Source organism: Camarhynchus parvulus, chromosome 4 (assembly GCF_901933205.1).
Source record: "Camarhynchus parvulus chromosome 4, STF_HiC, whole genome shotgun sequence".
Lineage (NCBI taxonomy): Eukaryota > Metazoa > Chordata > Aves > Passeriformes > Thraupidae > Camarhynchus > Camarhynchus parvulus.
In genome coordinates, this window is record NC_044574.1 from 41,169,423 (window position 1) to 41,184,196 (window position 14,774).

Consider the following 14,774-nt stretch of genomic DNA (forward strand, 5'->3'; position numbering starts at 1 on the left):
CTTCCAGAAGTTTAAGGTGCTGCATAAAAAGGAGGGAGAGGAACTTATACAGGTAGACAGTGGCAAGACAAGGGGCAATGGGTTTTACACTGAAAGAGGTTAGGTTTAGACTAGATGTTAGCGCGAAATTCTTTACTCAGATGGTGGTGAAAGACTTGAATAGGCTGTCCAGAGAAGCTGCTCATGTCTTATCTCTGGAAGTGTTCAAGGTCTGGTTGGATGGGGCCCTCAGGAACCTGGTCTAGTGAATTTCACCCCTGTCTTTGGCAGAGGGATTGGACCTAGATGATTCTGAAGTCCCTTCCAGCCAAACCATTTATTATCAGGAAAGACACACAGAAATTGCAAGCAAGTTACAAGCAAGACTGCATGAACTGGGGTTGTCCAATGTACTGAAGAAGAAGCTAAGGGGACATTCAGATAACATGCTCTGCATACATAAAGGTTAGCTGCCACAAGTAAGAAAATAAACAGTCGTCCCTGTTAGTGGTGGTTATGGAAAACATCAAACAAAAGTAATTTATCTTGCAGCACCCTTTTTACTCAATTTCCTTCACAAATCTGAAGTGACTGGAAGATAACAGTTTCATGTAAACTTATGAATTTAAAGAATAATGCTTCTAAATAAAAGAAAATCTTTATTATCTTCATGTGTATCAGTTTCATAAGGAATATTTCAAGACTTATATTATATTTAAGCCAGTAAGAAAAATGTTTTAATAAAACAAATCAGCTTGCAAACACATACAGTATTATAAACTAACATTAAAATCATTATCCACTATCACAACAATTTATCCACAACTTATGATGGCATGAAGTCTAGCACCTGAATGAAAAAACTAAAAAATTAGTAACAATAAAATCATTTAGCTTTGATTAATAAAGTCTTTTGATTTTCTCACTATTCCAAGAAAAACAGGAACAAATATTTCCAGATTTTCTCTCATGCCAAATGTTTTCATTTTCCACTTGGCTGAAGTAAGTTCATGTAAATGTTGGACATACATTTTGACATACATATTGTGATCTACCAACATGATCTTTCTATTTGTGTTAAACGCTAGCACCATCTACTGGTCCAGAAGGTCCTTTCAAACTTTAGAAAAAGCTGTGGAAAGTGATCCAGCCAAAATGACGCAAAACGATACTGACAGCAGCACATAGTTTTTCAGTCCCTGTACAGGCAAAAGAAGAGAAAAAGGAAAATACCATCTTGTCATTATTGATACCACTTGAAAAAAAGGTAGAATAAACTACTAAGTTTCATTTAGGCAGAGATTATATGAAAAGAATGAAAGGCTTAGAGAGTTACAAAGATTTGGGTAATGAACATTAGGACCTTCTACTGTGGTGCAACACTAATCTGCAGTGGGAGACAGACCTTTTAGTTCTAGATCCAAGCTAGGTACCTATGGATCCTAGACAGATTGGCAAAAAGAACCCGGTGTTGCACTGCTAGCATTCAGTGCTTCAGATTCCACTAGAAAACTAACTTCTGCCCTATATGTTAAAATCCAGTAAATTAGCTTGTTGTAGACAACCACTGCTGTAGGAATTTAAGATCTCTACATTACACTGTAATTACCAAGGTCATTACAATAATAACATTTCTAATAATAATAATATTACAATGTAATAATAATTCTAATTACAGTGTCTGCTGCATTTTTACATCCTTTGTTGAACCTGACCCTAAAAATGTAATGTACTTGCTGATGCGTTATTGGGACAACCGCTCATTCCCCTGCTCCACTGAAAAAACTGGCTCAAATGAAAACTGTCTTCAGGCAGCGCCTGGCCTCCTGCCTCCCAGCTGTGCTACAGTCTTCATTTACATCCACTGCTCCTCATACAGCTATGGAACTAAAATCCTCATTCCTGTAAAAATTGTTCACAGTTCAGGTTTCTTGGAAAACTTAATATGGCATGATATCACTTTCAGTTTCATAATACAATACTAGTAAGGAGGAATCTGAGATACAGCTGTATACCAACTCATGTTGTCTCTACAGATAGAGGCAATAAAGAGATCTTAGGTGAGAGACCTAATTACATTACCTTGATTTCCTTAAATACAAGGACTCCCCACATTGCAGCAACAAGGCCAGGACCCTGAAGAATAAATTTGTACATTACAGCATTTGATTAAAATTTACTCTGTCTCATTATTGCTCTCAGGGTGGTTGAATTTTGTCTGGATAACACATTTAAGTCTTTTCATTCTGTATAAATAAAGCACTCATGACAAAAGCATAAACATCACTGAAATATTTACTAAGTAAGATACAATAAAATCTTCAGGAAGGGCTAAAGAGTCAAGAAACTGTTGGTTTTTTTTTTGGTTTTTTCAGTAGGCTCAACTTCTTTCTAAATTACACTGCAGAGGCTGCTCCAGCTGTTACATGTTCTTTCAGTAGACTCCAAATAACATGCCTCACTTTAGTCCAAATTAGAGTCCAAAATGTTTCCTAACATTTCCTTTATTAGCATGACTAACTACTGGAAAAAGTTTGATTTTATCGCTCAGTATGATATGAAGAGACTGAAACACAGATGTATTTCCTGTATAGTTGGCATCTGGACAAAGCACAAAGCCAGCCAGGGAGACAGGTCAGGGAAACTCCTGATCTTCCATGATGCTGTTGTAGAGGTTTCCTGGCTAACAGCAAACAGTGATACACAACAGCAACTTCCAGGCACTCTTGGTAATAGAGTTTTTCCCCTGAGGGAGAAAGGATCTGAATTTTCATCTCTGATGAGAAAATATCTGAACATGAAGCAAAAACTGGCTTTGTTAATGCTTTGCATTAGAGCTGTTCTGAGAAACACTTGACAGATGTTTGGCCAGTGACCTTCCTCTCTTCATCTTCAATGCAGCTGATGGGACACAGATATAAGCAGCAAACAGTGTCTCATGCTGAATATATGTGTGGGTGCTGTTTTCTAGTGACTTTGCCAACTATTATTTGAGGGGTTATTTCACTTTATAGATAATGTGCGCTGTGAGAGGAATGCAATTCTAAAAAATGGAACAAAGTGTTAAAATGAATGTGATGAATACTGCTCTAAAAATTTTGCCCAGAGTGAAGTAAAGCAGCAGTTCTGAACCTGTGGTCCAGACAGGCAGTTGCTCATCAGGCAGTTGCTCATCAGTGCTTCCTTTTATTTTTCATTTTGTGATTTTACATCCTTGTCCTTTAGGCATACTGATAACTAAATTACTAAAACTGCTTCCCATTAATCCTTCAATTTCTAATTAGAATGATCCCAAGGTTTTTTTTCATTGCATACTGTGGAATATATTTTGACTTACTGCATCTTGAGGCAAAGCTTAATCCCTATTAAAGCTGTTTCATTAGTTTGCTTCCAAAATACAGCTCTTAAGCAAAACTTTGGCCTTCATATTTATTGACTCTCATTTGCCACCTTTGTATTACCAACTAGTGCAGTGTCAAGAGAGTAAATGCAAAGTTCACTTTTACCTAGTAATTGGAATTTATGCTTTAAAGGTACATCATAAACAGGAATAAAACAGAGACAGAACAGGCCAACATATTTTCCACACATTTGCATAAGAACATTATTTTCAGTAATACATAATCTGTTCTGTTTGTTCAAGAACTGTAAAAAGAAAAAATTACTTAAGCAAGCAAAACAACTACTAGGGGATAAAATTCACAAACTCAAAAACATCCAGACCAAAATGTACTTCCTGGGATGAAAGCATAAAAAATTCTTCTTGTAATCACTTCAATTAAATAGTAAATATTGATACAATTCTGTTAACAAAGCTTTGGCTTTTAAATAACCTGAAGACTCACACTCTCAATTCATCTGGTTTTTCTTATGCTTGACATTGACCAAGATGGTGCTTGTCACAATCATTCATGTTCCTAAAAACCCAAAGACTTGTGCAGACAAGCAGACGAGGCACTGTATAATTTTGACTAACAATGCTCTAGACCCATCATAATTTCAACTGAATTCCAAAGGCAGAAGGGTAAAAAACCCATTCGCTTTTAATTCTAGTTAGAGATTTTATTTTTTATATACTTACTGCAGTAATTATTGGAAAGCTGACAACAGCACTGAGATAGTGATTGGCCAGGAACCAGCAGCAATTGGCTATTGCCCAAAGCACACCAGAAACAAACCCTAGAAAAATAAATCCCAATCAAAAACATGCATAGCAAGGTATGGGCAGCAGTTTGTGGAAGTTCTATACTATAGCATAATACAGCAATTGTATAGAAGTATTTTAGTACATTAACTACTTTAAACAAGCTGGCTCTGGTAAACTAAAGCAAAGCTTGAAGGATAAAAATCAGCTACTCCAACTGAAGTAGCAAATAAAATTTATTATTTTCTGGGCAATGTGCTCTCCACTCTGGCAACCAGTTTTTGAAAATCTGCAATGTTCTCTTTTCAGATTAGAACAAAAGTTACCACTGTCTCCTAACCTTAATTAAGCAACCTAATAGTGCTCTTTCAAAAGAGACAAGAAGTCAAATGAAGATACTTGAAAGGTGAACGCAACTTGAACTAATCACTGCAAAATGGTCCAAAAAAGTAGCTGAAATGAAATGCTGATTTAAAAACAGTCATACCTGGCAATATGGCTTGGGGATAAACATAAGGTTTATTCTTCCTGACTACACAATAGATCAAAAAGTAGATGGTACTTGTAAGAAATATTCCACTGAAGTGCGCAAAAACGTAATCTAAATCTGAAAGAGAAATTACAAAATGTTAGTAAAAACACCAGTTATTAATTTTAACAAAATTATATTCATCAATAACATTCATATAGACAAAAATGCATAAAAGTGCTACTCCTAAGAATTCAAATTCAAATCTCATTGTGCTAAACACACCGGCCAGTCTGTGGATGCATACAATCAGTGACACCTATTAAACATGTACTAAATGCTGTGTTGACTTATTACATGCGCTTCTAAACATTTTTATGAGCTGTTATTTTCAGAACTCTATTACATATTCCTAAATTAACTTAATACAACCTTGAGAAAATCCTCAGGTGAGGCTACAAAACTGGGGTGGGGATTTGACATAATTGTAGATAGTCAACTGAAGTTGTAATTATGTTCCTGCATCCTTGTTTTGTTCTGTACACTTAAGGGCAAGACAACTGCACAGACTATGTAAGCTATATATAGCTCAGTTTTGTACTTTTTTAATCTTGAAGGATGTATCATAAATTTGATCACTATAATTACGAACAATAACAAATCCTTTATGGATTTTGTACATGCTAAGAGAGTGTTTCCAACATGGTGAAGCAGAAGCATGTAGCAAGGTGATCCTTGTCTCCGTGGAGCTATAAATTCTCAACAGGAAAGGCAGCTGTGGTAATGACAACATCTGTTTTGCCTGGCTGGGGTATACATACCTTGCAGTATTCAAGAGAAATTGCATACGACAATGGTGACATTATGTGTTCTCAGCACTACTTCGCTCTTAATATGCTTCAGGCATTACCTGACAGAGTATAACCTAAACCTTAAGGAAATGTTTCTGGGGGAATATTGTTTGAGAATGGCAATTAGGCTTATGTTAAATGGCTTCAATTTAAAAAACCAACATGGTTTTAATTACTTATGTTGTTACATATCTGCTCTCCTCATCTCTTATGATCAATCTTCTCTTCCTTTATTGCTGTTGGCAATTGGCAAACTCGTGTCCTCATTCTCCACTCATACAAACTCTGTATTTTGAGAATGCTAGTATTTAATGCCTTCAGAAACATACCTGTGAATTAAGTATGGTAGTCTTTGGGCTGTTTTTAATGTTTTTTTATGGTGTAATTAACCTCTGAGAAAAAGGGAGTGCTAGGGCTATGATTATGACAACATCTAAAGTAGTTTAGAACTGATAAATTGTCATGGTATACTTTCAGGCATATCAAGAACTTCACCCTATGCCTTCAAAAAAGGAGAACACGATGATGAAATGAAGTACAAGTGATCTATTAGCCTTTACCAAACTGACTTGCTCCTGTGTATACAGTTTCATTTCTTCTTCCATGGTCCTTGATGTAAAGTACTGGTACAAAACTGGAACCATAGAGTATTCCAGCCACTACAGCCAGGCTACAGCCTCTTTAAAAGAGAAAAAATAGGAGAAAATAGCCTTGCATGAGTTAAGGAAGTAGACAACACATGTAAGCCCAGTAGTGCAGGTAAAGACTGTGCATCATATAAAAATTGCTAGCTCTAAAAATAAAACATTTTAGCACATTTTAATTTTCTGGTAGAGAAATGGTTCACATAATTTCCCTCTACTTTGTAGCCAAACAACCCAGACAATGCTTGGTGCAAAAGTCAGCAATCTAGATTAATGATATGGGAAATTAAATAACTAGGATTTCCTAAAAGGAGAGCTAGGGGACAACAAACAAAAATTCAGTTTAAAATGCTCCCACCCTCACCTTTGTTGTTGCCATCTATGTATTTGTAACTTCCCAGGTTCATTGACTTCTCAGTCTGCTTCTCCATCTCCAGATTGCTGTGCTCTTGGCAGTCTCCACTCCCCACACTGGCTTCTTGTTAGCTTGCTTCTACTTTGAAGCACTTTTACTGTCTCCTTACCATACTGCCATGCCTTCTCCAGCTGTATTCACTTGGAAACCACACCTGGAAGCATGTCATTAGCACAGGCTTCTTCTATGCTAGAGTGCTAATCAACTAGGTGCTAAAACCCAGCTCTGTAATTACTGAGTTGATATTGTTATTTCCTTTGCCAAATGATATTTTTCACAGTAGTACCTAATACTTGATTGGTAAGGTTAGACACACGCAACAGTGGCAATGGAATAATCTAAACAGCTGTGTAGTTATTCATATATAGATTTGCACACTACACTTGCATGTAAAAACCTGTTATCTATTGTGTGACTTTGCTATGAAACCACAAATTCTGCTCTTACACTGTGTTTAACTACTTTCTCTGGCTACTTTCTATGCACCAGCAAAAACTGTTAACAACTTACATGAGTCTCCTTTTTGCTGGAGAAAGTTTGTTCACCCATGAGTCCTCAGTGGTATCTTCAGAAACATTAATAGACTGCAAAAAAACCAAGAGTTTCCATGCAAATTTAGTTTAGTTTGATTTCTTAAAATGTGCAATTTTTAAAAAGCATCTTCTGTGATTCAGTCTGGTAGACTAGCACCTCTAGTGAGCACTGAGCACAGCTATAAAACTCTCAGGGCTCTCTGTTCAGGTAGCCACTGAGCCCTGAGCTCCAGCAGGAAGGTACAATAATAGGAGGAGCCTGTGGTTCTCCAGCTCTCCTTGCATACTTTGGGCTCCCTAAGGAGTGACAGCCAATCTGGTACACACACTGGCCTCCAGCCTGTGCCACAGCTAATGATGATAGTCAGCAACTCTTGGCAGTCTCCTGGCTCTGCAACAGGGCAAAAACCTGGCCTTTCACCTAAGCACCCTCACAGCTTTACAACTAATGTTTAATTGAAATTGCTTCCTCTTTTCATATAAGAAAGTAATACACTCTTCTATATAATCTCCATCATAATGAAGAAGGACTTTCTAAGCCATCTAAAGCTGACAAACAAGAAAGAACACTTGGGAATATCTTTTCTCTTGCTAATATCAGAAATGATGTCCAAGAACCACAGATTAAGATACAATCAGTACATATGCGTGTTGTTTTATGTAGTCTACCGTAAATCCTAGCAAACTTGACTAACAAACACATTTTTTGTTTTAAAATGGATATGTATTTTCACTGCTATAAAATAACTGTAGAGTACTTACACTTTCTCTCAGTAAAGGTGTGCTTTCTAATGAAGTTGAAGAACTCTGGACTTCAGTTTTTATAAAAAGAAATATGACAGCACTCAGAAGAGAAAAATACACCAATAAATACCATGTCAGTTATAAGGACATAACATTTAGTGTCCAGAGACAAAAATTTTACTTTGAGGCATATTCCTTTGTTTTCATTATTACCCTAGAGTCACTGCAGTATATTTAAAAATCCAATTGCTTTAAAGTCATAACTTACTATGATTATATATACAAAAATATGTAAATGTAATAATTTTAAGTTATTAATTTAACTTAGCTAAAAGATAATCTAAGTGCAAGTAAGTAAATAAATCAGTTTTTGTTCACTTTATAGATCTTTCTTCTTATGCAATGTGATTGAAACATCTTCTTTTAACAGTATGCAGTTACAACCATATTAACAACAGATGCTTTAGCTAACAGTGCCCTTTTGTACCAAAACACATAAATGGAACACGCTTCAAAATGCTATATGGAACAGCTTAAACCTGCAAAGAATTGCCTCTATATTCATGAAAAAATTTTAACTTTTAGTCTTCCATCATAGGTGAGGAATGGGATACTGCTGCTACAGGGCCTTGTGAGCATACAGAAGGAAAAGAGATATTGCTCAGTGCATTAAGTGAATAAAATGGAGAAAAAGGGTAATATTACTACTCTTAACCTTGCCTCCAGGAGACTGGGTAAATACATGCAATCAGAACTGGAAGGATCTGTTTTTTACTTTTATGAAAAACATTTTAATGATCTAGGAATTTCTTCTCCCAGCTGTAAACAGAATACTTCCATCTGAAGAAGGATTCATTTCTTACTGATGGAATAAGCATAGTTATACAAGGACGTCAGTTTTCTCCAGAGGAAACATACAGATTTCACACAGGAAGCTAAAATGAAAAGTCTTATTCTGAGTTCCACAGAGCAACATGCACAGGTTTTGTGCAGTTTGCCAGGGAAACGTGTTTGCTCACAATCCCTCTCCCTGTTGGTCACTCCTCCATGACATCTCAGAAACAGAAAGCAGGTGGTGACCTGAATGAATCCACCAGGAAGGAATAGCAGTACTGTTACTATTTTCTCAGTACCTCCCAAAATCATGTGCCACATGTAACAGGAATGGATACAAAGCTGCAGACTCAGAAAAGAAGGAAAGTGGAAGCTAATCTAAGGCAGAAGCTCTGGCCTACCAGTCAGAAATTGCTTATTTTCATGTTCTTAACACCCTCCTTTTCTGAAAGGCACTCTGTTAATCTTCTGCCAGCATGCTTACAGTAAACCCTTAGGATTTAGGGCCATCTTCCCAGCCATCCAGCTGGAAAGCAAGAACACTGCTACATATCAAAGATCCTCTTTCCTCTGTGCTTGGACCAAAACATATGCGTTCATACAAAGAGCAAACAAGCAAAAAGAAAGAATAAAGTCCTTCCAAAGATCCTTAAGGAAGACACTGCATGGGATTTGGAAGTGTGGCTTAAGACTTACATGACATAGAGCTACTACAGACAGGAAAACATGCAAAGCCTCTGGCCTTTCATGGACCCCAAAGCACCAAGGAAGGGGCTCTGTGGCATATTCTGTTGTTATGAGATTAAGATTTGTACCCCTGACTGAATAAAGGGAGATCAGAAATCTGAGGTTTTCTCAACAAGATTCTTTTAGTCAGTCTGTCCTCTGACAGGATATGGGGAAGTCAACCATTAGAATAAGCTAGCTAGAGAGGCAATTCATGTATCTCTGCTTTGCCTTGAACAGGCCTACCAGCATTAAAATATATTTTTGTGTTTAGGGATAACCATTTCACCCCTGTACTGGATAACATGTCTTTCTACATGAACACTGACCAAGGCATGGATAGCTCACGAATTTGGAAGTACATGGATTTGCCAAAGATTATTCAATATATTTGTTCTCTTGTTAAATCATCCTGGTGGTTGGTTATTAAATATGTATTTTACATAACAGATATTAATTATAATAATCAATTTCTACCTTATAAGTGAAAGTCCAGCTCCAATATAATTTAAGATTGGTCGTGATACTTCTTCCGGGTCAATTCCAAACCAACCAAACCTGGAACATTTAACCAGTTTCACTTAGATGCACAGACTTTATACCAATAGTTAAATTATAACCTAGTCCTTGAAGTCTTGACTTACGTAAATAATTCTGCCTAAGTATGTATTTTCAGTATTAGATCAGTGCTTCAGCCGACTTGCCAAAAAACAATGCCTAGTTTACAAAAACAACCTTTAATTTAACATGCATTTTTAAAATATATATATTTAAAAACTGAAGTTATTTTATCAGACCAGATTGCATAAGAAAAAATACAAATATGTACTAGTTTTACATTAAGAAATTCATTATTTATTGACTCAATCACATCACTGGGCATTCTTTTTTCTATTAAAACAGAGGAAATACAAAAAGCTAAAACAGTTAACTTGAGTACTTTCCACTAAGAAGGAAAAAGTTTTAATACATAGGGTAGTGGTAGACTTGGCAGTGTTACATTAATGGCTGGAGTTGCTGATGATCTTAAAGGTCTTTTCCAACCTGAATGACTATGATTCTACAGGTGAGTTTTCACTTATTAATGAAGATTTGGCAACATTAATGATGTTATTAATCAATTGATGACTTAAGATTTAAAACATACTTACCTTGAACTTGCCCAGCCTGTCAGCAAATTAAAAGAAGCCCATATCAAAAGACCAAGAGCTAAGCCAATAGTTTTAACAATAGGGACAACTGTAACATTGCCTGAAATACAAAAACCAAAACTGAAATCAGTAAAAAATAGAATGTGATCTTGTATATGCTTGCTTTCGGTTCTGTGCTTGGTTGGAAGGCAAAGAAATTTAGGAAGCTAGAAGGCAGTAGGAAACAATGTTTTCAAAAATAAATACATTGAACATAGACTTTTCCTTTATATAATTTTAAATGTTATTTTTGGTGTGACTTTGCCTCATAAAATAAGCATAATAAAACAGTATTTATTATAGGGGTACAGTTCCATTAACAGTGAGGCTTTAAAGAACTGAATAACTAATATTTTATATATGGAAAAGTTTCAAGAATTGGAATCTCTTTATCCTCACCTGTAGCCCACACAAAACCTCCAACCATAGCCAGGGGCCAAAACCGGGGGCAATTCTGGATCAAATTGACCACTAAAGAAACTATCCATATGGAGGCACAGAGAATCCATTGGAAGAACATGCCTGTGGAAAAATCAAATGCACACAATAGGGAATTTGTAGAATACTGCATGTGTGAATATCTTAACAGTTTATGTTTATCTTTGATGCACTAGTAGATAAAAAAATAAAAAAGGTGGCCACTGCCTTTGTGAAAGCTGGGAACCTTGCTATAATTTATTCAAGGGATTTATTTTTAGGGTGGGTTATAATTTGGTTAACCTTTTCCTTATCACAAATTCTTCCTACAGAGTTTCAAAAGACACTTCGCTGGCCAAAGCTTACACAAGCCCTAATTCTTAAACACATGAAAATTTTGATGGACTTCTGACAAAGATGATATTCAATTGCTGTAAACTTCTCCCACCACTCCAGCAGCTGCTAACACAGAGGACTGCACAGGATGAGACTTTTTCAAAGCTCAAGCTTTTCTGGTAATCCCAGACACTGATGATGGTCAGTGACAGATCTCTTCTACCTCTGTATATTCTTGAAGGGTCAATTAGGCAGACTAGTTAACTTTATACCCAAGCTTGTCTTGTTAGGGTCATATTTGGCATAAAGAGCAGAGGCTATATCCAGCCTGCAATGCAGGTACCATATTACAATAACATAATGGCAAATTTACTCATTTACAGCTCTGATAATTGGTTATGCTTCATATAAACATGAAAATTTCCTCTGAACAAGTCAGCAAATAAAATTACTAAAATGTCAGGTTTTGTTTTTATGTTAGGTGCACAATTGAAAGGCAATGCTCCAAAGTCCAATAACTTTTACCTCATTTATAAATAACACTTTATGTATCTGAGAATCCCCACAAGGGTAGAACAAAGAACATTTCACCTTCCATTGTGACATTCTCATGAAATGTACATCATTCACCGTTAAAGTGTACAACTTATGAAAAGGCCCTTCTCAAGATGTGACACATTCTGAAGCAGTATTTTTGCTTTATACCCTAGCAACAGCAGACAAAATTAAACATACTCTCTGGATTAAGGCTGTGATGATGGCCTCTAGTAATTTGCTGGTAAAATATTATTATTTTAAGCAAAAATAGCCAAAGAAAATACTATAATTAAGTTTACCATCACCAGTATCAAATTTCTTGACAGGCACAAAGTTTGTCCCAAACAGAAGGACAGCTACTGTGGAAGAGGTAAAGCCAATAGCTAGATCTGTTCCATTGCTGATGTTAGCAGTACTGTAAGCTTTCCCAATATTCATCTTTGCTCTGAAGGCGTTTCTTTTTGTGGAGTCGTTTTGCTGCAGGTCCAGGCAGAATCTGGAATCAAAGAGCGGAATTAAGTATGTGGACTATAAATTAATACGAACCTGGTTTAGAAATCTGAAACTTAAAGGACCTTACTTATCAATCTCTCAAAGCTGCTATGAATTGCAAAGTGGTTAATATAGAAAAGGTTCATGTAGAGCCCCATGAAAACTGGGCATAAAACATTAACAAAGTGACTTAAGAACAGTTAAACAAAGAAACCCCCAATATTGTATGTTTTATCTGAAGACATAAGAAAGTAGAGGTGCACTCAGAGGTTATGAATCTGGGAGGGCTATAGGAAGCACTGATGCTTTAGTGAGATGCTATCAGAATATTCCTTATTCACGTAGTCAAAGGGGGTCACAATGGGGTGCATCAAAAATGGGGTAAGACAAAAATCTCAACTGGCAGAAGCATTTACAGCAGACCCATTGTCAAGAAGTCAGGAACAGATGCAGAGATTCTATAGATGCCACAGTGAGATCAGTATGGAATCATAAGGTAACCACAGGGATTGCTCTAACTGATACTAAATAAAGGTTCATTTTTCTGTGGGGAGCAAAGACAGAAGTTGCCGCTAAAATTTCTTTGTTCATTCCATGTAAGTATAGTAAGAAAGGCAAAGGTTGTTTTAATCCCAGAATATCTCTGACTTTTTTTAAAGTGAGTCCTCTTGAAGTTACACTCAACAGATGAGCCACACATACACTTTTGATATGAAGTATCACTTTGACAGATAAGGTGTCTCTGAGGACAACCATAACAATGCGAACTTTGCGTACATAACTTTCCAAAACTTGGGACACTTTGTTCCAAATCTGGCTAAATTTCACACTCAACTTTCAACTCCATTTCAAATCCTACAAGAGAAAGCTTAATCAAACAAGGCCTGAAGCTACCGGCTCAAACTTTGATGACAGCACTGCTTTAAGGAGGGAATTAAACCAATGACCAACAGAGATCCCGTCCATGCTAAAGAATTCTAATATTGTATGATCAAATATCAAGAACAAATAATAAATTGTCACACAGCATTAAGCTGACTATATTTTTCCTGCATACTTTCCACATCAGAGAGCTTTGAGAGTTCACTAAAAGCCTCTTCTCTTCAATCCTATGTTATTGCCAGATGGACTTGCATATGCCCCTCCAAAGACTTAAGAGGTAACAAATGCCAAAACCAGAACAAATGCCAAATGCTGAAGCTGCTATGCTCTTAAAGCATAGCGGTTGTATTTGAAACTCAAGCAAAGGTAACTGGAATTGATACTGTTATTGAATACTTTTTCCACGAAGTTGCCCTTCCTGAAAAGCACTTCAGGATTCCCAGCAGCAGAAAAAAATACAATTTTGCTGTTGGATGTTGGAATTTTGTGGGCACACATTGCTCTTTTCCTACTAAGTTCACCCCACTGGAGCGTTGTGCTTTGCATTGCCACAATTCCCTCAGAAATATGACACTCACAACAAACCATGATGCTCACTTACTGCAACGCAACGATCGCTGCAATCTCAGCAGAGAGGGACAAAATCAAGAGACCCTGTCTTTGAGAGCCTTCACCACAATGGTGAACCAAATTGTTGCCAAGATTCCAAAGAACCACTTTGCTAATTAAGCGGTTTTTTAAAATGTTGCATGTCGTACTGACTACTTATTTGCACATTTCTCCTATTTTCCACTTACTATTAAGGGTGGATACTTTCACCCTCAACTTAGGACACTCCTATGAGTTGGCTCAGATCAACGTGCCCAACTGACACCATAACCCTTGCTCTAGCAATGTATCTTTGCTTCCCTGGGGTGAACTCTTTTAAAAAAGACATTCTCAGGACACTGTTTTCTCCAAGTGCTATCACGGAACAAGGAAAACCCTCAGCTGAGAGCTCCACCCGGGCCGCTGTGGCTTCACTGACGCCACCGCGCCGGGGCAGCCCCGGGCTGCGGGCGGGACCCGGCCCAGCCCTCGGCCCCGCACCCCGAGGGGATACCCGAGAGTACCCGCTCCAGCCAGACGCCTTTCTTCCTTCCCCCAGCGCCCTGTGCTCAGCGCCGCGGCAGGTTTTAGGGCGCTCCGCTCCGGGGCGGAAGGCGGCTGGGACGGGCCCATACCGACAGATCCCCGGTCCCGTCCCTCCGTGCGGCCTCGGCTCCGCAGCCCTCCCGCTCCGCGCCCACACCCGCCGGGACCCGCGCAGCCCCAGCGCCGCTCACCGCGGCCGCCCGCCCGCGCCGGCACCGCCCCGCACCGCCGCCCCGCCCACCTCCATCCGCTTCTGCCCACTGGGCTCTTCTTCCCGTCCGGGAGCGGGGCGGAGGCGAGCTGGGGCTGGTTTTCGACTGCCTCTGACTCGCCGCCATGGTGGCTTCCCGTCTGGCGGGGAAAAATCGCTAAGGGAAAATTGAAATTAATGTACTCGTGTCGTGATAAAAGAGCCTTTGGTCCTCCCGGCCGTAAGCGCGCGGATGA

The 14,774-nt window shown here is 38.1% G+C and overlaps 1 protein-coding gene across 1 annotated transcript; it reads right to left on the bottom strand.

Annotated features, from left to right (window-relative positions):
- Positions 1-615: 615 nt before the first annotated feature.
- TMEM144 (transmembrane protein 144) lies at positions 616-14,774 on the bottom strand. The gene is given in 13 exon segments (XM_030948429.1): positions 616-1,178; positions 2,062-2,115; positions 4,061-4,158; positions 4,611-4,730; positions 6,004-6,122; positions 7,013-7,086; positions 7,798-7,879; positions 9,817-9,897; positions 10,491-10,590; positions 10,929-11,051; positions 12,119-12,315; positions 14,519-14,553; positions 14,555-14,774. Coding segments are annotated over 13 exon segments (1,278 nt in total). The 5' UTR covers positions 14,666-14,774; the 3' UTR covers positions 616-1,094.